The 25324-nt window shown below is 40.4% G+C and overlaps 1 protein-coding gene across 2 annotated transcripts in view; it reads right to left on the reverse strand.

Moving 5' to 3' along the window:
• homer3b (homer scaffold protein 3b) overlaps positions 1-25324 on the reverse strand; it is a 49219-nt gene that overhangs the window by 6713 nt on the left and 17182 nt on the right. For both annotated transcript variants that reach the window (XM_025898630.1, XM_005454035.4), the window contains 7 exons: positions 19362-19518; positions 17168-17299; positions 16652-16759; positions 10199-10207; positions 7340-7476; positions 4524-4680; positions 319-429 (listed from right to left, as the gene is read on the reverse strand). In XM_025898630.1, coding sequence (XP_025754415.1) covers positions 319-429; positions 4524-4680; positions 7340-7476; positions 10199-10207; positions 16652-16759; positions 17168-17299; positions 19362-19518 — 811 coding nt within the window. The remainder of the gene's footprint in view (positions 1-318; positions 430-4523; positions 4681-7339; positions 7477-10198; positions 10208-16651; positions 16760-17167; positions 17300-19361; positions 19519-25324) is intronic.

Below are 25324 nucleotides of genomic sequence, written 5' to 3' on the forward strand. Positions count from 1 at the left end.
TTCTTCTCTCTTTGTCTGCACGAACTCTGCAGCATTTTATCAAGTAATTACCTTTTAGACAAGTACAAGAAAATATTTCATTTAATGCGTTAAAGACGATTTCGAGAACAGATATTTAAAATGACACTTCCTCTTTCAGAGTTTTTGTGGCGTAATTGAATATCAGAAGAAGATCCAGGCTCACACATCCAAAAGACTGCTGGCAGTACATAATGTATGCTCTTGTAAATTAAGCTAGTGGTATAAACCGAGCTTCCCTTTAAAGTGGCAAATAGATTTGGACAGTGTGCATTGCTGAGAGGAAATTTGGTGTCTTGCCTGGTCTTTGGCTCGCAGCAGGGCTTCCAACTCCTCCAGTGACCGGCTCAGCTCCTCTTTACCAGGCTGTCCAGCAGCAGGACGCCCCAGCTGGGCTTCAAGCTCGGCCACCTGGAACACACACACAATGAATAACATTAAAAACAACATTATAAGATAAGAAAAGCAAGACTACCATCTAAATCCACCTTCTAAAGGCTTCCATCCAAGGTGAGTTTTGAGAGATATCACAAATCTTAAAAAGACGGGGGGCTTTTAAATGTTGGAAGAGAAATCCAGAAATAGGGAGCGGCGACTGTCACTCCATGTTTAGCTTCTCTAATGGAAAGAAGCATGGACGGGAACGTGAGATCATAGATTCAGGCTGTTAATGTAACTCAGGCAGAACTAGTGCGATGTGAAATATTATACTTAATATACTGTAAACAGTAATCAAGCATGTATCAAACTGCAAAAAGAAGTCTCATTTGTAACCAGCGTAGTTTTGAGTCTGACTGATGAAAATCGACAGCAAACCAGAAGTATGGAAACCAGGCAATTTCAATCTCATTTCCTGAGACGGTCTGATTTAGTTTTAGCTAAATCTAATTTAATCTCGAAGCTAATCAGTCCAGTTTTCATGTTATTATGTTTTCACATAATCTTTCTCATAGACAGATATGGCAAACAAGAATCAGCCTTACAAAAAGACCTAAGAATCCAAAGTTGTATAATCCTAACGTGTGATATAATTTTCACGATGCACAGAATTAATTCATGCTATTAATGGAAACCAACACGACCACGGCCTATGCACAAAACACTTTACTGTCCATCTAACATGTGCAGACACACAGCAAGTGAAGTGATTTTCACAGCTAATAAAAGTCCATTTAGTGAAGACTCATACAATCATCATGCACCACACTGCTGTGCAATTTACAAATCAATCAAGGACATTTTCTTTATTCATTGCCTCTCTCTTGACTCTGCTCCCCACCGCACGCACGCACGCACGCACGCACGCACGCACGCACTTAAAATGCTTCTGTGGAAAAAAAGCTTTACTGCCAATGGGCACAGCACTGAAGCCTCTCGCCTTGGAGACTTTTTTTTAGCTGATCGAGGGGGTTTGACCTTTTGAAAGATTTTGATGAAAGATATTTTCCCAATCTGACCCACTTCCATGCGTTTAGCATATTAATGAAAAAGTCAAAGACCGTCAAGATTTGACAGACGGTTTGACGAAACAAGGACAAACTGTGCAGCATTTGAAGTCTGAACACGATGAGATTGAGAGTCTGTGATTCGGCCGTCTTTTAGGCCTTTGTAGTTTAACAGACAGACCGAGGCACAAACAGTGACAGGGTTAGGGGTCACGATAACATATTTAATTGTTATAGGAATAGCATTTGATAACGAGACACTTGAGCAATAACGAAAGGTTACCGTTTTACTCGAGATCACTTGACCATTTTAATCACTTTGAACAGCCTTTTGTATTGTATTAAATTAGACGAGTGCATCCCAATGTGGACTAAAACGTGACTACACTGCAGCTTCTATTTGATAATTACTTAAAATGAAATGCATCACACAAAATTCTTCCAGTGAAACAATGAGCTCAGTAATTTTATTTAACATTTTCTGCAACCGTGCAAGAAAATCTCTGGTTCCAGTTGTTTAAATGTGATTGTTTCGTGGCTTTACTCTTCTATGACAATAAATGTATCTGGGGGTGACTGTTGATGGGAAATAAGAAATGGGAAGATGTCCCCTACATACTTGAGATTTTTGATAAATTGTGGCTTCAATGTGAAAGTTCTAAAATAATAGTAGTTTGTGCTTTAGAGTCCCATTTACGATGCATAATAGAGCAGAGCTCAAACAAATCTGAGAAAAAGAAATAGCGGTGGGATTCAAGCAAGCCCTTGATCTTCTACTTTCGGTTTATTTTAATGCCGGTGCTGCAGAAATGGCCGACTTTTCATTTTCTCTCCTTTAAGCGTGTCCTCTGCATTTTAACAGGTAATTTCAAAGTGGCATTTTAAAGATGCCACAGTATGCAAGTCCAGCCAAGCCAAGCTCCACAAAAACCAATGCAGACTGGGGAAGGGGGGGGGGGCTTTGGTATAACCCGGTCTGTAAGTGACAGCCACCGTCCCCAGAGGCAGTAGCTCCATCTCTATGAACTCCACACAAATAGTGTAGCATGAGAGAAAACCTGTAAGAACTGTGATATCCGTAATATTCCCACTAAAGTTTAACTGTTGTAACTAAACAGAGACGCATCTGCTTACAACAGCAATAGAGCGCTGACATAAACTTTCTGTTAAGTGTAGTTAATTTGATTAATTGTTACATATTTATATGGTATGTGCAACTTACTCAAACTAGATTGGCAGAAGAACAAAATAGACTAAAATGGACAAATATACTATAAAAAAAGAACTATTCAAATATCCTTAAATGCCTACAAATTGCTGTCAGCCTCTCTGTGGTGGACAAACACAAACATGGCTGAAGCTGCTCAGAGTGTGACGAGGGAGGAGAAAGCCAGACATCCTCTCGCCTTCTGCTCCTGCAGTGATTTATCTTCTTCCACTAACTGGGGCACAGAGGGGGGAGGAGGTGGGCAGTATAGGGTGTCCTACCCTCACCCCCTCCAGGAAAAAAAAAAAGGGGGAAAAAAAAAAAAACCCTGCCACCCTGTTACCAAACCCTGGAGGCCTGCTCTACTTCCAGCCACCTGGTTGACTTTGCTACAGTGTGTGTGTGTGTGTGTGTGTGTGTGTGTGTGTGTGTGTGTGTGTTTTGGGGGGAGGTGTGTAACTTTCACCTGCACTCAGAAATAGATGAATTGAGGGGAAAAAAAAAACGAAAAAAAAACGCAATCTGAAAAGAGCCAGTACTGTAAAGGTTATAGAGCAGACTGGTTTGCAGCAGCAGCAGCATTTAATTCTGTCGCAATAAAGACGCGTTGTTAAGCTCGACCAAGGGCATAATTTCCTCTCCCTAAATTAAAGATGAAATGTCTGCATTCTGGCCCTGCGATTATCACGGGAGCCCGTCAACAGAAAATATCTCAGGGAGGGGGGGGCCGGATGAAAAATGCATCTGCAGTTTGGAGCACGCCTTGTAGGGATTTTAATGTGATACTGACACATTTGTATAAATGAGTAAAACAAAGTTTTATAGAAGAAACCCGATAGACGCATTTGTGCTAGTTTAGGTTAACATCATACCCATAATTATAATTTCTAAACAATTATCAACAACAACAATGCTCAATGGGCTGTATATCCAGTTTACAAGTCCCCCATAGTGCTTACTGTAAATCACACACTGTAGCATACAGTGCAGGAGCATAAAACAGGACACTAACTGTGTTGAAGTTTTTTGGACATTGGCTTTTCAGTCCAGCCTAAAAAAACAAGTCCGCTGTGGTCTTATTGGAAGGGCAAGAAGCCGTTCTTAAGGAAGGAAAATTGGGAGAAATGCTAAGATGCGCCAAAATACGTGAACTGAACTGAAAAAAAAAAATCAGTGGCAACAGGAGTGACAAATCCAAATGTGAAAGCTTTGGTTCAAATCATCATTAATATGTACAGAGGAGGTCAGGGGAGAGCTACAAAGAGCCCAAACACACTGCCAGTGCAGTTACACAGTCAGGGATTGGCCTCCCCAGAGCCGGGATCTCAACAGTATTGAAGCAATGTGGGATCATGTTGACAGGAAACAGAACAAGAGGCAGCCAACATCCAAATAAGAGCTTTGAATGTCCTTCAAGAAGCCTGGAGAACTATTCCTGAGGACTACTTAAAGAAATGACAAGACTTCCTTAAGAAGTGCAAACTCATTAAAGTTGTGATTTACTCATTTACTATATTTCCATGTATGTTTGGACATATTTCCATGAACTGCTGCACCTACTTCCCATTTTCCTAGAGAAATATAAACAAATGAGGAGTGGCTTAAGACTTTGGTACGGCACTGTACTTTCTTTTAGATCAATAAGTCTCATTGGTCGTCTCATTACCATCTTTCATAAAGTGACTGCAAATGAAATTCTGTATTAACAAGAGAATCAGGCCGTTTTTCCCAAAACTGCGAAAGCACCTTCAATGTCGTCTTCAAAATATAATGCGAATTTCTTCAAACACTGACTGCAAAAGATTCAACTTAAGCCTACTGTAATAACTCCTCTGTGCACTACATAAGGTCACCTGGTCTCGGAGGCGATCGGTCTCTTCCTGGTATTCAGCCAGCTGCTTCTTCCACTGTTCCACGCTGCTGTTGGCTTCCTGCAGTGCTGCCACCAGCTTGGCATTGCTGTCTTGAAGAGTGAAGAGTTCAGCTTCCAAGTTGATCTCACACATAGACCTGAGGACAAGTTCACCACACACAGACTTCATTAATTCTCCTTGAAGAACTGGTACTCTTGCTAAATTATTCTCTTTGTTCACCTGAACCAAACCAATCGAATGAACCAATCACAGCTGTTAAATGATGCTACTTTAAACAGATAATGTTTGACACTGTTGGAACGAAATCTTGGAAAGGAGAAAGCAGAAGCTAAAGAGGTAATGGAGTGAAACATTTCTATTATCTTGCAGTAGCTGTGTGATTAAGTTTATTGACATTTAATTTAAGGAGACAGACGAGTTCTGCAAATTATGAATGTTATTATGACTTTATTTTTAATGTCTTTTTTCGTCAGTCATGTCTTTCAAGTTCTGGACAAGTGCTACTACAGTGAGGTTTTTTATTATACCTTTGAAAAGCTCCAGCGAATATTTTTTAGGAATTAAAGTGGAACAGGAAATGCAAAAATAATTATTATGGCATGATCATTTTTCTTGGGTTTTTTTTTTTTAAGAATCATTTTGTTCCAAACCTGCAACAGAGCAGAGCAACACTCACCTTCATCAGTGGGAAATTGTACCACAGGGTACTAAAAAAACCAAAACAACAGCGGTAATTTGTTCTGCTTTATTAAGTTGTGGGAAAGATTCAGTGTGCCGGTAAAGGTCATAATTCAGTGGGGATATTTAATAAAGCAGAGAGCTTTCAGCTGAGAAGGTCTTTAGGAAGCAGAGTCTCCACCATAACGACTAAAGCTGGCAACCATAATACCCCTCGCCATAGCAACGGGAGAGAAGGGCCTGCATTGGCTTAAAACAATCATAAAATAAAACGGTTGGAATAATGGGCTGTAAAGCAGCTGAGGAGTGCTTCACTCGTCCCAGATGGAAGGTTGAGGGATCAATAATGACCGTTGTGATGATGATGATGATAATTACGAGTTGCAAAATTTAGCACTGGTCAAGCCTGGGTGGTTTTAAGTCATGGACACACATACAGATTAAAAAGAGCACAAACATTATGGTTAGGCCTCAGGTGGTGGTGTTTAATCTGCCTTCTACAGAAGAGGCACAGACATGCACACATATCACACTGCAGACCAGGGGAGAGTCCGCCTGTAGAAAAGCTCAGACCGACTCACTGCTGCTTTTCTAGGTAATTAGCTGCAATGTTTGAGCTTTTGTGTAAGGAGGGTTCATTTTCAGTCCTTGGCCATTCGCTCTTTTCAAAAAATAAATAAATAAAAGACTGTATTTCTTGATTTTTAGTTCCTAGAATAAATCAAAACTAAATATTCCAGATGTGTGGTGCCCACACCCAGAACTATATATATCTCATCACTTGATACTGTGCTAGCACTCAGTCTCATGTTTTATTTTAATATTACGTGTGCATATTGTAAATACTTTGAGGCATCTGTGATTTTGGATTACATAAATAAAAATCACATATTTGCTTGACCTGCTTGACCCATTTAACTTCTGATTGGCTAGACACACCTGATTCCAGCCACTCAGGAGCATGTAAAGCAAGGAAAGCTGGCCATAGCGGTGCTCATTTCCCATGATGCAGCTCGATGCTACAGCACAGAAATCACCTGAACATTAAGTGAAATATGAACTAAAAGGGCACAATTCATTCCAGTTTCCAGTGCATGTTCACTGATGATGTTAATCTGAAAAGAGAGCGTTCAGATGCAGAGTGAGCGCCACTTCTGCCTCCTGGACAAATAACGGTTTTCCTCATCTGTGGAATACATCCACGATACCATCACTACGCGCCAAAGAAGTCATGCGTTCAGTTTCTTTGAATGCGAAAAGCAGAGAAGTGTGACGTCTTAACAATGGCGTGCACTCTATAAAGGCTTTGCAATTTAATGCCTCGTAAGTCTGCCTCAGACAGGATACAGGGGACTTTTTACTCAATGTTTTGGGTTCTTACATATGCTCATGCAGCCAAGCTGGGGGTTAGACACTGCATTATATGAGTGGGTACACTGCTACGTGAAACAAAGGACAGAGAATCCAAGTGATGAGCTTAATCACAAGATAATCCAGTACTTCAACACGATCAAAATCTGGCAACATGTGTATGAATACATTTAGGAGAAACCTGATGTTACTCGTGAATAACAGGGAGTTTCCTTATAGTTAAAGCGTTACTTTATCCATTCTTAGTACAGTATGTAAAAGGAGGGAGTGAATTTGTTTAAAATACTTTTGGATTTCCACTGAAGAAAACATTCGTATTGTGACTAAGCGATACAGAAGGTTTTCTTAAGGTAACAAGCTAAAGAGAATACTTTCTAAAAGTTTCAGTACTCCCACATGCACATCTGACAGTGATAGCCCATGGCTGTTTGACACCTATAAAATAATATAGAAGACCAGTTTATTTGAATATTTTTATATATTATACCTTCCATTTTTCCAGAAAGCCAAGGGCACACAGATTATATTAGAATCTGTATTCTCAACCAAATACAGTATTAAATAATGGTTAATTTACTGACTATTTTCTGAGTGAACGGAATGATATATTTTTGTAAAAGTTAAAAACAATGTCAGAAGAGACTGAAACATTTTCATTATGTGGGTTTCTCTCTGTCTGTATATGCATCTGTCGAGTGAGTTTTAAGCATTTTAGCGACTCGAGCAGAAACACAATCTGTCATTACCCTTCAGACAACATCTTCTTGACCCTTTCTTTCTCTGCTGTCAGCTCCACTTCAGCACTTTTGCTACGAAACAGCTTTTCCTCCCCGGGCCCGTTGACTGTCAGCAGCGGCGGTGAATGGCGGTCCTCCGACAGCTCCTGAAGCAGACAGCACACAGACCAACGGGGATAACAATACTAACAGGATCTGAACACTGAAGAGATGACATGATGTCAAACCATCAGTTTCGTGTAGTACAAGAAAAAAGACAGAGGCTAGATAAACCAGGACCTTTCATGGAAGCGTTACTGGAAAAAAGGGATTCTTACTGGGATTGTTTGCGATTACGCCGTAAATCCTCAGGAGCTGCACTGCAGTTTTCATATCAGACAACAAGAGTGCTCAAGCAGAAAGTGCACGATTAAGTGGCAAGAGCACTTTAACAGGGTACATTTCCAGTATTCTGCATTGTTATATTGAGTGTGTGGTAGAAATGACACTGAATGCTTTGATAGGCCAGCATGCCCAAATGCAGGCCAGTAATTCTACATTTCTTTTGCTCTTTCTTCAAAGCATAGGCTTGAGCTGGTGGCCCCTCCGTTAACATCCCTATACCCAAACCTGTCATCAGGACACAACAGACCAAACACAGTAGCAACAACACAGGACAGAGCTCAACATACCGGTGCTTGATATGTCCCATCTGGGCTTCTGTAAACTGGCTCCACACAGAGCGAGCAGCCATGTGTGGAGCCCAGCTGCTTTCATACAGCATCACAGATCTGATTGGACTCTGATTCAACAAGAAGTGACTAAGATACAGCTGCTCCTTCCAAGGGCTCATCTTTGTGGGTGTGTGCAGAAAAATTATGTGCATCGTGTCACCATGTGTACATTTGTTGAGAAATGACACACACCGCACATCTGGTAAGAGGCGAACTGGTAGCACAGGTTACATACTGGAGGGATTCAATGTTCATTTTGGAAGCTGGTTTAGGGAAAATTAACTGTTAATTTCAGACTAGTTTGTGTCATAATAAAAGTAAATAACAGATATAAAAATCAACTTCAAACAACAACAGCTGTTCAACAGCTGTCTTCCATATCACATGATCCTCCTCAGCAGATGTCATGGAATATTTCATGTTCAGACTTTCATTCTGTCACATATATAAGATTTATCACCTTAAATATGAAAGCCAAGTCTAATTTTTAGTCATTGCCTTTTTTGAATAAATATTCACTCGATGAACCAAAATTATCGTCCACACAGTCTCTTTATGTTTGAATCAAGTGTTTTCAGCCCCTTTGCCACAGGCGTATAAAATCAAGCAAAAAACATTTATGAAAGAACAGGTCATTTTAAAGAGTTTCCTAAATGCTAGAAATTCCTCAATCAACCTTAAGTGGTATTATTGAAAAATGGACTGCTAACCCAGTAACTGACCTCCAAAGCTCCTCTGATATTAGTAAGGGACTAAATTTAAAATGGAATTATTAATAGAAGGCTACAGAAATATACCAAGACATGAATGTAAACTATTTGTTTTTTTCTGAAAACTAAATAACAGATGAATTATTGATCTGGCTTGTAGAGGTGACAGCCTGCTGGTAAATGGAAATAACAAGAGCCTTCTTAAAATTAACCCACAAGAACCCACCGCTCCTTTACACATTATCTGAGCACAGATTTCTGAGATATTTGTTAAGCCGAGCATCATACCCATATTCTAGCCCAAGTATTTAGCTTAATCAAACTGAGCAACATAAAAAAAGAGACCTAAAATCTGACATTACAGTACCAGCTCGTCTAACCAATCTGCTTTGATATTTTCCTTCCCTGCTGCCCAGAAAAGGGTTCATGCTTCCTGTCACACACTTTTGGGAACCACTCTGGTAAATCTGAGGCTGTGGGCTAAAAGGCAGCTCCACTTGCTTTTTAAAAGCATGCAGATGAATTAGCTCAGGCACATTTCTATACCACCCGTCGCCTTCTTTCTTTCTTCTTCTTCATGGAAACCCAAACCTGAATTCGTCAACGGCCCAGTCTCTCACTGGAGTATCGCAACCCTGCACTTACTGTAGAAAGCTTGTATTATTAATTTGAGTGAGCCTGACTCTGTTCCCCTGAGGACAACGGTTTATTATCTATAGCTCAGCAGCTCTCAGTCTATGCTTATGGATGGATATGGAAATAAAACACAGCTGACTCAATGTGGATGAGCTCTGTGTCCAAAGGAAGGAATGAGAGAAGAGGAAAATCAAAGCTAAAACAACTCCAGTCCAGGCCCCCAAAGCCAACAAATCGACTATGTGTATTGCTGAATAATTCATAGCACAGATCATGTTTAAGTCATAAATGGGATTGCAAATTTACAGCAGGTTCCCCCTTTTTTTAATTTGGTGTGTTGTTTGCTAACAGACTGAGTGGAAACAAAACAGAGACGCTAAGAACACGGAGTAATTAGCCAGAGTTCAAACGACTTCCACTTTTTAAAGGATGTATTTGTGCATTTTTTGCTTTCAGGAGATGTTGGGGAGAAAAAAGAAATCAATGAAATGTTTCCCCTGATGATGGGGGAGGCGTGATGAATTCAGTTTTCTGTATTTCTTAAATTAAAAGAAAAAATACAGAGTCGATTACACTCTTTGTTGTTGTTGTAGCCATACTTAAAGATTGTTTTCCCTTTCACGGCAAATGCCTGGTTTGTTCTGAAGCTTTAATTTGCTCTCAAGTCGAGTTTGATCAGACTCCAGATAAATTATTGAGCGCGAGTGTCCGTGCAACACCAAGTCTATGAGCAGCAGTTCCTCCGACAAAAGAGGAGCTGCTCGTCTTTGTTGTTTTTGTTGTAGGTTGGGGTTTGTGTTTTCACGCACCTGTGAAAGCTGAGATGGATGAGCGTGCGTCCCACGATGCATCAGCAAAAGAGAAAGAAGAGGAGAGAGAAAAAAATGTTATCATATGAAAAGGAAAAACAGTTATCAGCAGCGTGGTGAGGGATCTTTTTTTTTGCTTGTGGGTTTCCTCTGCGTGTCACAGTGAAACAATTTCTTAGACATTTACAAGTGATTTTGGTCTCCTTTTAACAAAAACAGCCTTCACAGTAATAGGATCCTGGCGCCACCCAGCAAGAGAACTTGTGAGTAAGTGAGGCTCGCAGATGCGGAGGGAAAGTTGAAGGTTACAGGCAAGTGGCCGAGGGACGAGACAAGAATTAATCTACACAGCATAGTAAATGATGCTTTCAAAAGGGCTTTCAAATCATGACTTAAGCACAGTTATTTTAACTACACATATTCTGTTTTCCACACATTGCATGCCACTTGTTTGTGTGGAGTTACACAAGGTTATTGTCATAAGCACTGACTCCAGCTGAAGGACGAACACACGGAGAAAACAAACTGTACCAACAGATTAAGAGGCGCTCAGAAGTCCCGCCCACACAGTTCTGACTGACAGACCGTCCATGGAAACAACAGCAAAGCAAGCTTAGCAACAAAGAAACATTAAGAGTAAATATAAAAGAAGAATAAACGCAGCACATATTTTTCCACTGTCATCATAAAAGAGAACATTCAGTTTGTGATGCCCAGCTCAGCAGGCACTCATACAATATAATGCACGTGCGTGTTGTGTTGTTTTTTTAAACACATAAACAGCAACTTATAAACTTTTCAGGGTCCTGAGAGAATCCTGGCTTGATAATCGGTGGAATCCCAGAAACCGTAAATATTAAATTGCTTTCCTGAGAGCTTTCCTCATGACGGCTCCGCACCACTGTTTGTCTTAAGTACATCTACACTGTTTACTTATTTATCCCAGCCTCAGTCCATTTGCTTCCTTAGCTCTATAATGCCTCTCTTTCTCTCTCAGTTATACCCCCCACTTGACTTATTCATGTCTCTATGCATGTGAAGGTACCTGCACGGGTTTCCCTTGAAGCACCTGTCCTTACCCACTGAACAACACACAGTCACGCATTCACTTTTCAGCTGCTTTTAATGTCAAGACAGGGGTTTAAAATATTGATAGCTGGCATTTCCGACTGACTCGACATGCATAGAGTGTAGGAGACGAAGAGGAAAAGAAACAAATGTTTGCTGGCCATCAGAGGATGGAAACAGCTTCTGTAGCCTGCTGTGATCATGCTGAGAGCAACACGAATACATATGGACTGTTTCTGATATACATTTACTGTGCAGTCGTGTTTCAACTCATTTCAAACGGGATATTATTGTAATAATAAAAGAAAATCCTTCTAGAAGCAAATTAATGCCAATAAAATACAGGAGTTTATCTGGGTTGGGGTTTTATTCTCACCGAGTATTAAAACTCTTAAATACAATGAAATATTCTTCCTAATTATTTCTCAGTTCCTTAAAACTATTATCCCAGTTACAGCTCTGTCTGTTTATCATTGTTCATTTATTTTATCTCGCCGGCTTCGCCGTCTCCTCTTCCATCTCATCTTTAAGCTCTGCAAATAAGCCAGAAAGCTGGAGCTCCGCTGTATGCAGATCCCCTGCTGCTATCCACACACACACACACACACACACACACACACACACACACACTCTCTGTATCAGGGGCAGAATATGCACTCGGTAAAGCCTGAGGCTGCAAAGATACAGCTCTGCAATACCGCAGGGCTTTTACTGACCAACTGTAGGTGATACAAGACCTATTGATGCACTGGCAGGAAAACAAAACAAGACAAAATAACGCAGCTTCTCTGCAGAACTGCACACGGGGAAGTTAGAAAGAGGTTTGTCGGTTTATTGTGCCTTTGCTCAAGTATTTTTGTATTGTTAATTAAAGAACAATAAGTTTCTCAACAAAGGCTTGCATAATGCTTTAAACTCCGCTCTGCACAACCGAGCAAGTTACTGTCAGGCAGAATGTGCCCGTGTGTTTGTAGAGAACTTTAAACAGTACTCACACATTGGCAACTGTTTACAAAAGCTTAACAGCCTTAATGGAGCTCTTGACTGGCATTACAGCCACACTGGAGCTGCCATCAATACTTGGCAGTGGCTCAAACCTGCCTCGTCCTCGTGTGCTCGCGGCCTATAACAGCGTTGATTGGGTATTATTTCCACATTATACCGCCGCAGACAGTCAGCAGTATGGTGTTTTACAATGCGCTGCGGTGAGCCAGAAGAGAGACGATGTGATAATAGCCACAGCGCCTCTGCGTTTACAGCCTGCCACAAAATCAATGACTGCTGTCTTATTGAGAAATCAGTCCAGCTTGTTCGCCTGCCTGACCTTGCAGTTCTAACCGGGTGACATTTCTCTGTGTGTGTCTGTGGTTGACTTATTGAAACATTCATGTGCCGAGAGAAGTCTTTTTCTTTTTCAAAATCAACCAGCCAACAAAACAGGTCTGTTGTTGCCATGGCGACTGCAAGTAACACCTCTGCTTGTTATTATGTTACTAACCCTGACCTCTGACCTCCCAGTGATGCGGGCCTTTCACATTACACCAACTGACTGAGAGCTTAAAATCATATCTCTATGCCTGGTGTCCTACTACAAATGAAAATGTGTTTTATTCACTTCTTTTCTGGATTTTTCGAATTTGGGAAGACTTAGTTGCATTTCAAAATTAATCAGCAAATCATATATATAAAGATATGTTTATGGTTTTAAAGATCAAACTTTAAGCTTTCAAAATAGCTAATAAGGACACCATAGCAACAGTAATTGTACATTTTTTGTGTTTTCTGTGCTATGTTACGTTAGCTTGAAATAGCCATGCTTTAGCTGGATTGAGAGAAACTGTGGTGGCATTCACAGATGCAGAGACCACTTGGGAACCAGGACCAAATTTTGCAAAGCATCATATGTGTCTGAACTTATCAATTCCTCTGCTAACGCCTGCATGTGCTGACAGTGCACACTGACTGCAAAGCAACAATGTCAAACATGTGTTAGAACTAGTGTTGCCATAAAAAAGGAGAAGACAACATCTCTGTAATCTCTGTAATATGATCATTTCAAATGGCGAAAGTCCAGCAACATGCCGAAACATCTTTCTACATAACATAGGATTCACTCCCAGGACTGTTGTATTTGATGCTCTATGTCTGTGCACCACAAGTGTTACTGCTACTGTTTCCCAGCTGAGCAGCTCATCTGTACAGATGCTGAACACGGGTTTATTAGACTTAAATTAATGACAAAAAATATAATTTCCTCATATTTTATACGTTGACTGAGAGACTAACGACACATGTAGCACTAGGAAAAATTCTGTTTGGGATTTTAGATAATATAGCAAGTGTGCTGACACTGGAGTTGTTCATCAAGATGTCCCTTAATGAAGGAAATGCGGAAATTACTTTAATCAAAGTCAAATTAACTTTAATTGCACTCACCTACTGAATATTCCCTCTGATAAATACCCATAGTCTCATCAATTAGGACCAGACTGTGGGTATTTGCTGCAATTTATTTTGCAGCAAATCAGGACCAGACATAAATATACTATGAGCAATGCATTTCCTCAGATGGGAATGTACACTCACTGGCCACTTTATTAGGTATGGCTCAACTGCTTATTAGCCTAACTATCTAATCAGCCAATTACATGTTGCAAATGAAATGCATTTAGGCAGGTAGACATGGTCAAGACAACCTGTTGAAATTCAAACTGAGAATCAGAGGAAGAATAATTTTGGTGACTTTGAAGACTGCGTGGCTGTTGGTGCTACACAGCCTGGTCTGAATATTTTAGAAACTGTTGATCTACTGGGATTTTTCCACACAGCCATCTGTGGGGTTTACAGAGGATGGTCTGAAAAGGGAAAACAACCAGTGAGAGGCAGATCTCTGGGTGAAAATGCCTTTCTGTTGCTGTCAGAGGTCAGAGGAGAATGGTCCAAATTTGGCCTAAAAAGCACCTAACCGTGATTCCATCCCGTCTTGTATCAATGTTTCAGGAGGCTGGTGGTGGGAATATTTTCCTGGCACACTTTGGACTCCTAGGTTCCAACTCAGCATCGTTTAAATGCCACAGTCTTGACCAAAATCTCTGAGGAATGTTTCCAGTGCCTTGCAGAATCTATCCAAGAAAGAATGAAGGCACAAATGGTAAATGGCCTGTATTTGTATAGCGCTTTACTTATTCCCTATGGACCCCAAAGCGCTTTACACTATATTCAGTCATCCACCCACCACACACTGGTGATGGCAAGCTACATTGTAGCCACAGCTGCCCTGGGCGCACAGACAGAGGCGAGGCTGCCGGACACTGGCGCCACCGGGCCCTCTGACCACCACCAGTAGGCAACAGGTGAAGTGTCTTGCCCAAGGACACAACGACCGAGACTGTTGGAGCCGGGTCTCAAAGCGGCAACCTTCCGATTACAAGACGAACTGCCAACTCTTGAGCCACGATCGACCAACACAATACTAGCAAGGTGTACCGGATAAAGTGGACGGGGAAGTGGCATAAGATTGTGGCACTCCAAACATTTCTATCAAAAACTGTGACTATAATCTCCTAAGGAGCAGATTGGGTCTGCAGCAGATGCACAGTAATCTTGGCAGATTTGTGACAGTGGAGATTTTGGCTTTAACCTCAGCAAACATCACAAACCTGTTCACCTGGTTTCAGAACAGACCCTTCACACAACTTGTGTGCAGGTCTATTAGGTACCAGCACACAAATTTAACAAAGGTTTACCATTAACTGTCACATACTTTGATAAAATCCAGCTCTTTCCAGGAATTAATGCTCTGCTTTGCTGTATCCAGGAGTGTTTTCTCTCAGCCTCGACACACTATCAGCTCCTATCTGAGAGTCTCAGTGGTGAGGTTGTGGTTGGCAGCATGACTCTGCAATCTCCCGGAGCTGCCGAGTGGCTCTTTGTTAAGACTTACACTCAGTGCACACGCACAAAAGCATAAACAAGCACTTTACTCCGTTTTGAATCTGCATTGCTGCAACATCCAAAGCCGCTCTCAACTCTAACACTTGGCAGAAATAAGCAATGTACAAAGGCTGGCAGAGCAGCTCTGAGATTTCCAAATGTTTGCAAGAGATACTGTTTCTTCCATTTGGAAAAAAACCCCCAACAACTAATAAATCAGAGCTTCTGTAAATACCACTCTGTGCCTTAGGCTCCCGAATACAATGTCACAATGGAGCAGCTTTTGTGAGATGACGGACATAAAATTTCCACCGCTGACAAACTTTCACTTCTCCACCTGAACCCCTGACTTATCGAGTTCACCAAGAAACTGCCTACTGTGGCAGGACAAAAGCTGCCCATTGTCCTTTCAGCAGCAGCCAGATTCTCTTCAATTATAGATGATTGAGCTCCCACCTCCATCCACCCTTCTTTATCCTCCGTACTTCGGATCTGTCATTCTTCTTCCTTTCTTTCAGTCCCAGCCATTACTGCCCCTCTGAACACCTTCAGCACCCGCGTTTCTTTTTGCCTCCATTTTTCATGCATGAAATCTTTTAATGGAGTTAGCCGGCGAGAGAATAATGGAGCGGCCAGATGGGGATCATATAATCCCTCGTGATTCTGTATATGTTTAAAATAGAAACAAAGGCACAGAGTTTGTTGGGATATTAGCGCTCTGCTGTCATATTGGGGCAAAGGTCACGGAGACCATCAAGTCTGTTTAGAAGACACACAGTAAGTCTACTACTTGAACCTGCTGTCCATGGTTTAATGTTCTCTCAGGGATTCTTATAGATGTGTGTTTAATGGTTTAAAATTGTTACCAACAGCTCTTAAATATGATGAAGAAAACAAATTATATCACATTTTCCTCATTTTATTGTAATGATTTATTAGTTGAAGTAAAACCAAGTTCACTGTTGTTACATAGTGAGATCTCTACCACTCAACAATCCTCCCGGAAGCCCAAAACAGCGCTCATCTGGGACGCTAAAAGCATCTAAAAGCTGCCTTTAAGCAGCTCAGCAGACAGACGTTTGCTCAAAAAACTGCCTCGGCTCCTCGGGATAACGCACAGGCAGTTGTTTTTCCCTTCCCTTCACGAAAAAACAGTTCCTGTTCACAACATGTTTGGAAAGTGAACTTCCACACCAGCAAGTAGAAAAACTTTTAAGCAGTGATTTGTCTTTTGTTTGGCAAAACTGCGTGCATCCCTCCCTCGTTGTATATCCGAACGCTGATATGTCTTTGATGGTAATTCTCAGATCTGTTATGATTTTTAGCTGCTTTCACTTTGATTCTTGTGAGATACAGAGTTTTGATTTTCTCCCTCTAGGATGCTCCAATCAGCCAGAGTAAGAGGACAGCGTGTCTTTTTTAGAGATTTAAGCAAGTGCAGCATCGCTTTACCTGTGGAGCTGCGATGTTGAGTGCAGGGTTGGCCAGTTCAAACCTCTCCTGGGATTTCTCTCTGGCTAGACGGGCTGCCTCCTTCACCTCCTTAAACTGCTCAGCAAACTGCAGATTGAGGAAAAGAACAGACAGAAATTAGACTCGGTTAGAAAACGTCACAAAGCTTCCTCCTGGAGAATATCAAGAGTGTCCGATCAATTTATTATCTAGTGCGCTAAATCTAGTAAATTAAACTCCCTTTAATTCATTTCAGGTAAACAGAGAAATCTTGAAGATGAATCAACGTCACCAAGGGAAACACTGCGTTAAATGCATTTTAAATATAATCTGAAAGATGTTCAAAACCAAAGAGAAAACGCTGCCCTTGATCATCACAGCTTCACAGTCCTCGTTCTTAAATCTCCTCTTTGTTTGCGACATCTAATAAATGAGCGACTCTCTGAAGTATGTGTGTGTGTGTGTGTGTGTGTGTGTGTGTGTGTGTGTGTGTGTGTGTGTGTGTGGGGCGTTCACCTGCTGCAGCTGCTGCTCTGTGGAGAAGCCCAGTCCGTAGACGGTGTTGGCCCGGCTGTCTGCCCACTGGCCAAACTTCTGGGAGGTTTTGGTGAAAGTCATGTTGGGGGTGACGGTGCTGTTGATGATGGCCTGATGCCACAGAGAGTAAAAACAATAAATCACATGAATAAAGCGCAGAAAGATCCCTGTAGGAAAAGTGGGCCATTTTTGTGATAAATAAAGCAATGCTGCCAGAAAATGTAGGACATAAATAAGAAAGAGGCACAAAAAAAGATGTTAAATATGTTGTATGATATGTAGACTGGAGCACGATCTTCACCATCATAATTAACTAGTGAGATGTTTGGCATTCATCAAGTTATTTCAAAGGTCTGTTTTCCAAGATCCCTTTCAGGGTTAAATGATGATATACAATCAAACAGAAGAAGGACATTAATAATTACTGCCAACAAAAAACGATTTTTCATTTGTACAAACTGAGTGAAAAGAGGGCATCAATTTACTGTAGCTCATCACAGCAAACAGGCCAGTGTGTGAGCAACAATCACAGCATCACCCAACGAATCATGTGACTGTAATCTCTGACATTAAAAATAAATTGTGTCGCGTACAGTTCAGCTTATGTTTGTGCAAACGGAAACAAAAACAATCTAAAACCAGGCCACGGAAAGCGAGCGAAGTGAAAAAGCTCGTTTTGTTGTGCAACGATCTCTTCTGTAATATTCTCGAGTGAGCAGTCTGATGAGGTGGATTTGTTGCCAAATGATTTCTTTATTCTCTTCACCAAAAGCCTCCAGTCTCAGGGTGGCAAATTGGCACAACTGGCTGAAGAACAACAAAGTGCAGTGTTTTCTCTGAATTTCTTTCACTAACAAGATATCCTGTTAGGGACTCCCAGGTGCTTCAGCGCTGCTGTGGAGGCTGCGTTACCAATGTGGGTGCGTTAGAGATTTTCTGCTGACGATGGGAGTGTTTGAGTAATCCAATCCCACCCATAACAGCCACAAAGCAAACGGATCTTCTTCCAGTGCTTCAAAGAATCTCATTTGCTAAATAAAATGCAAGAGCAGAGAATATAATACTCCACAAACAGAGTGTCTCCACATCAATGCAACACTAGTACCAGATGAAGAAAATGCAATTAAGATAAAAGTAAAGTAAAATTATATTTACACAGCATCTTTGAAGAGAAAGATGGGGTCTGAGGGCCACTGTTGCAAAATGTATAGGAAAATATACAGCATGTGAGGGGAGGTGTGATAGAGACAGCCCTAAAAATGCTAATTCACACAGTCCCACACCTCAGGCTTCCTGTATTTAATAGAAATGTTTTCAATAAATGCAGAAACAATTGTGTCTAAAATTCATGGATGCTAAAAGAATTTAGACAGTTTGTTTAGAAAGTGGTTTGTTTTCATCGTAAAAACCTGAGGACCATTCATTGTCTAATGTGCCTCAACTCCAGAGTTTGTGGCAACACTTGAATGACTCAAAAGTGACCCGATGGGGAATTATAAAAGCAAGCAGCAATTTCAGAGGATTAAAAATAAAATATGGCAAAAAAACTGCAGTTCCTCTAATGGCCAAAAATACATCAACTGCATAGGTTCCTGTAAAATATCCAAATTACATTGGCATGTATGTAAAAATAGTCTATATAAGGAGTTTCTCCTTTCTAACTGCAGGAGGTCCTCTTTCACCAGTTGTGCCTTATTAAACTATTAGCTGCCAAGCCAGGCTTTACCTCTGTGTTTGACTGTGTTTTAGGTACTGCTGCCTTTTGAAGCTTTTTTTAATGCATAAAATACAGCACATTCAAAAAGTCTGTGCTGAAATTTTATTTTTTTTAGTATTATTAGACTTAGCAAAGCAGGTACCAGAGCATCCGTAGAGTCTATGGATGCAGCTAAAGGCTAGCAGCCGAAAAGTCCTCAAAGCACTGCATGATGTTACAGTAGCTACCTCTATTGTTTACATACAGTCTATGATATCTGTGTTTGACACCACTCGCCCCCTACAGAATTCTTACAGCCCCCGTGCAGTTTTGGCTTATACAGTAGAGCTGTGTTCAAATCTGTCCTGGCATTCTTAAAACTATTCCAGATCTGTAATGTGTTTCAGTGATGCGAACAGGTACAGATCTGACTACATGTGTACCCTCTGACTGGATTTAAGAGTCTTGGGCTCCTACCTTAGTTCCACCCACACTGATGATGCGGTACACGTTCCGGGTGGCATCATAAAAGAAGGACACAGTGACGGCATGTTTGCTGGCCGGCAGCCAGTTGCGTTTGGTGGCCGGGTCGATCTGGAAGACATGAGCTCTGGCACTGAAGATGGGCTGCTCTCTTTAAAGAAAAAGACAGGAAAAAATTAACTCATGACTGTTTGGTGTCACGTTCATTAAAAAAAAAAAACACAGTGGCGTGTACAGTTACGATTAAAGGGAGTCAGTAAACAACTTGAGCATGTTCAGATGACATTTCTACATATCACATCAAAACATTATGTTTTACGAAAATGACAAGTTTAATAAGGTCATGATTATATTTGATGTCTGAATTCTGAAGTAAACAATCCTTAAAGCTGTCAACACATCTGTTCATAACTGGAGAATTTAAGAATTATTTATTGTCCAAATCTGCCTGCAATCTCTAAGCTTCTTCATGTTTGAAGCCTTATCTGTAAGCCACATGCTTTGTTGCTTAAGACCAGCAGGAGTTTATATTTACCAACATGTTGACAGAAATACATCTGCAGTTATGTACCTTTTCTTAAAATATATTTATACAGTAAGAGAAATGGCATGAGAAGAAGAAGAATAAAAATTGTTATTTATTTTATGAGCAATACAGGATTTAGCATATGGACCATCAAATTAAATGAAAAATGTTTCGGCACATATGCATATTTTGTTCGAGTGCGCCTAATTTGTTTACGTATAGTGCAATCAATCATTTTGTAACAACACGTCACTTCTACCGGGAGGTAAATGTATCACCTTCAGCCTGAACTCTTTACTTGTCACTCAGCTCTATCACAGACAGAGAGGGGAGCCTGAGGTCAGCCGTTACATGCCTGATTTCTCAGGAGACGTAAATCTGTCTGCATGTGACGCTCTCGTCTGAGCCGGTTTTCACAGAGGAGAAACTCTTCAGGGGCTCTGAATATAAAGAGGAGTGAGCTCTGGAGCATCACAGAGCAATAGTAGACTGTCACTTTAAGTGGAACACAGGGTCTGTGTGTAGTAAGATACATATTTATATTTTTCACTCAAACTAGCTGTGGCTGTATTTGCACAGTTTCTGAGATATCCACATGGATATCTGACCTCACAGCAAGCAAACAGACTCAGTTTTGACACTTCAGTCTTCCTGTCACTAATTTCATTTGCAGTTAAACTTGCTCTAAATTTTATTTTATTTTTTTGGTTTGTTTTCTTTTGTTTTTGCTTTTTAGGATAATAACACAGGAAGAAAACAATATAAACAAAGCACAGAAACCTTGTAAAATACTCACTCGAAGCATTTTATTTACATCATAGGTATCAACAGCAGGAGTCAGCAGTAACACCCATAACCCTCAAAACTCTTAAATGAACTGAAATATTGAACGGATCAGGATCTCACTCAAGTGATATCAAACGTCTCTATCAAATTACCGGGATGCAACCTTATAGAATACAATTCTACCTTTTTCACTAAATTTTAATGAGCAGCTGGCTTGAAATTCTAACAGAGGCGGTGCTTTTGAGTCTTCCTGAAACTTGGGTGAAGCTAATTTTGGTTGGAGCAGGTTCTTTTTAGCTGGCAGTCGCTGTATAGATTAATGTTGGATGGAATAATTACAGACAAAATAAGGCAATTCTGTTAATAAGTGTTTGTTTTTTGCTTTTTCTGGAAAAACAATTGTAGTCCGAGTTCTTTTCTGATCTTTTTGAGCCATAGAGAAAATTGCAAATTGTAAAACAATTTTTAGCTCACTCATCAAAGGCTATTCCACCTGTATCCACCAATAACAGTAACTCAATATCATTATTCTTTGATGTAAAACTGTCAGGATGCAAATCATCAACTAAAATACTCCAATCTCCAAATGTGTTTCTCACAGACCTTGAGGTCATTCATGCCATCCTGGTGTAATGAGGCTATTGATGCAAATGAAGCTGAAGATTTGCTATGCGCTAGCGGTCCAATTAGCGCCCCGGCCTCTTTGAAGACAATGACATAGACTCGCTGTGGGCTGGACAATGAGCGACTACACAGGATCTTTGGAGAATTCACGCAACACTACACAGCTAATAGAGTTTGCACAAAGTCAGTGTAGCCAATGAGCCATTCTCATGGAAAGTCAATTATACAGCAACAATAATGAGGATAATGTGCAACGTGAGTAGGCTTTGGTCCTTCTCCAAGCAGGAGAAACAGGCATGTATATAGGTCAGCAATGACTATATGAAGAATTGTTCCTGCAGGATTTGCTTGCCATTACACAACATTTGCATACAAACAATAGTTCTTAGAGTTTCAGCACAAATGCTGAAGTACAAGAGACAATAGACAATAGCAGCACCAGCAAGCGAGCAGATTTCTGTCCTTCAGGTCCAGGATGGCTGCAGCAACAGATATAAGGACTATCACTTACTTCTGATAGAAATGATAGTACCCAAAAGAGGATTCAGTCAAAAAACAAGTAAGGAAATATCACATTAGTCTATGTACACACTGGATTTACTGGTTTCATTCCTATTCTAATAATATTCTGACAACTCGCTCATATTTTTTTCACTGAGGCTAAAGAAACACTAAAATTTTTTATCCATAAATGTTCCATCATAGTGTCCCCAAGGACAGAAAAATGTGAGGCACTGATTTTACACAAGCATTCAGAGAGCAGGAACTCCTTTAATAAAAAACCTTCAGACCTCAGAGTTCATGTTAGTTCAGTAGGAACTGCTTTGTTCACAAAATTGATTTTAAATAGAAAACTCACAATGTTTTATGTAAAGTCATGTGACTTTACAGATTTGACATTGATTATTTTCTTTTTCCAACCATTCAGTTTTGTGTTTGGTGATCTGCTTGTTGTATAACCCAAATTTGGCAGAACTTTAGTTACTAGACAGATGGCCTCGCATTCATTTCTAGAGAAGTGTGAGGCCAGTTAAAGAGGCGTTCATGGTTGACTCAGTGACTGCACGGTGCCCAGGTCCTCTGGCTGCAAGTCTAAATCATCACCTCTCCACTACCGTGTTTGGCAGCTGGTTTGACTTTTCTGGTATCTTGTTTGTGGCACCGATTACTTAAAACCATGAAATAAAAAGCTGTGCAGTAATAGTTTTTCACTCAGCTACTATACTTGTTACTTAGTAAGTCACCTCAGAGCACTGATAACATTAGACATGGCTACACAAAGAGGAACATTCAGTCTCAACCCTTGATACTGCAACATTTAAGCTGCACTAGTAACAGTTCGTCACACTTGTACAGTTTTTTGTTTTATCAGTTTTTAATATTGATTCTCTCTGGCACTCCGACACATTTGATCCTATTTCTGATGTTGAAGCTACAAAAAAAAAAAAAATAATAACCAAACGCATTTTTTGCAGCCATCTCTAAAACATGGTGGAGGCTCCATCATAGTTTGAGGCTTTTCAGTCAGTGGCATTGAGGATCTAGTCAAATTGATGGAATGATGAATTTAGAAAAGTACCTTTAGATTTTGAACCACCGTGAAATTAAATTTGTTATGCACCAAATTCCACACAGCTTTATTTTTCAATGATCCCAAACACACTGCCACTGTAGTAAAAGAAGAAAAACACACAGAGGAACACTATCAGTCAGAGACTGGCCTCCCCAGAGCTCAGACCTCAACATCTGAAGCGCTGCGGGATCATTTTGACAGAGAACGGAACAAAAGTCAGTCAAAATCCAAAGAAGAGCTTTGAAGGTCCTTCAAGAAGCCTGGACAACGATTCCTGGAGACTACTTAAAGAAACTACATGAAAGTTTGCCCAACACAGTTCTGGCTCTGTCGAAGAATGAAGATGGTCACAAGAAATATTGGCTTTCGAGCTCATTAGAATTAAATCACTTGTTTTAGACAACAATCGCTTTACACTCCATTGTTTTACTTGGTTTTCACTGTCATTCACAATAAGTTGATAAGTTTAGACAAACATTTACAAATGTATTATTTTATGTGTCGTTACCACAGACCGTTGCCTGTTTCTGTAGGGAGAAATTCATCGCTGTTCCTTCTTGTACATTTTGTGATTTTAATGCAAATATCATTCATTCATTTATTTTGACATTTAACAGGTCATTAAAACAGATAGTAATTCATTTTGCACCAAGCATTTTCCTACTGAAAATGGATAGGTGTGAAATATATCTTCAATCAAGCAAGACTTTGTTTTGCGTATACTGCACTGCCCTACTTCAGCATGAAAACTGTGAAAAATACGTAGGTTTGACGAGGATTAGCAGAGAAACCGATCAAACGATGAATTGATTCTAGCACACTGAAGTTCCAGCTCTTCTTTCATGTGCGATCCACTCCTAATTACGATTCTCCATGTGATACTTGAAGGCAGGAGAAGTTTGGACAAATCTTTAAACTTTAATGCAATGCAGAGAATAATATCATGCACGCTTAAACTCCATGTTTGATGGTCTTGGAGGTGGAGATTTCAAAATAATTGCTTTCATTCCATTTTTACTGCATCACTGTCAGTTTAAATTTATCTGGGATGTGATTTTTCTCCTAACAGAGGTAATGAACCGTTATCGGGGATGTCTGAGCAGTAATTTGAAACTGAGCATGAACGCCTGCAAAGTGAAAACAGCCACGTAGGTCAGCTGAAGTGTATTAAAGCCGTCTTTTTCGCTGATGGCTTCCCTCTGTAGAGCATTGGCACTGTATCTATTACCCGTCACCCAGATGTAGCTATCAGGTGCCTCTGTTTATGGCCTCTGCTGCACGCAGCAGCCAAGTAATATTTTTCTGTCGCTGAGAGGAATTATTTCATTGGTGAGAAAAAGCTTGCAGGAGACAGACTGCAGAGATCTGTTTTTCTTCTTTTTGGCTCAGTGAAACATTCGATAAGATCTCTCATTCTGTATGTGCACCCTTATCCTTGAAATTCATATGAATGTTTCTTGGGAATTAATTTATCATGAAGGTGGAGTGTAGCGGCTGGCCTCAGGGCTGTGTGCCCTCTTCTCCATGTGGTGTCAGAGCTGGAAGTTCATGTTGTGGATTAAAAGAAACTTTAAATTTCATTCAAGAGCTCAGACACAGCTGCTTTACTCTTCCATCCTCTGACAATGGCAGGAAATAAAGATTTAAGGCAAACTTCAAGTGCCTTTATTGTGGCAAGGTGTAATTCCTAAGCTACTATTTTTAGCTGTGCATCAAAATCACCATCCGATTCAGAAGCTCTAGGTCAAACAGCTGCAGACAGTGCAGTGCATGGATACAGAGATCTGCAGAAGGAAAGATAAAATGTCCCAGAAGGGCATGAACAGTGATTGTGCCATTCAGGTTTGAACGGCACTCGAGAATTCAGCCTTGTAGCTCTGCTGGCTGACGTCCCAGCAGAGCTTTCTCTCCTGTATCTGCCAGGTTTTGCCTGTCTGGGTTTTTCCTGACTCTCCACTCTGACCCTGAATACATTAAAAAACAAAACAAGAAATGCAGTAGCTGCTTTTATAACAGAGTATATCGGAGTATCCCCAACAAAACAATCCTTCAAAGATTCCCCGGAAACTCTTTACTGCCATTAAGACATTATTTTATAATTATGTATTGCAATAGATTATTCCCATTATAGCTGAAAGAACCACTTAATCATTTCAACAACAAATATGTCAGTAGTTTTTTTTCTTTTTTTTAATGTTACTGAGTATTGATAATAAGTTATGAAGGGATTTGTATGATTCCGTGTTTCTGTTCTTATATATGTTGCATGAAAATTGTGTTGCACTGGCTCTGCTTGTGTAATGACAATAAACTGAAGGGAACTAAATTAAGAGTCTTAAAAATAGCTGTAATTATCACTAGAGCTGTGTAAGTTCAAGCTTTGCAACAGCTGCCCCAAAGTTCAGTTCATTTGGGAGGGAGAACGTCATTATTCTGAAACCCCAAATT

This window comes from Oreochromis niloticus, linkage group LG15 (genome assembly GCF_001858045.2).
Source record: "Oreochromis niloticus isolate F11D_XX linkage group LG15, O_niloticus_UMD_NMBU, whole genome shotgun sequence".
Classification (NCBI taxonomy): Eukaryota; Metazoa; Chordata; class Actinopteri; order Cichliformes; family Cichlidae; genus Oreochromis; species Oreochromis niloticus.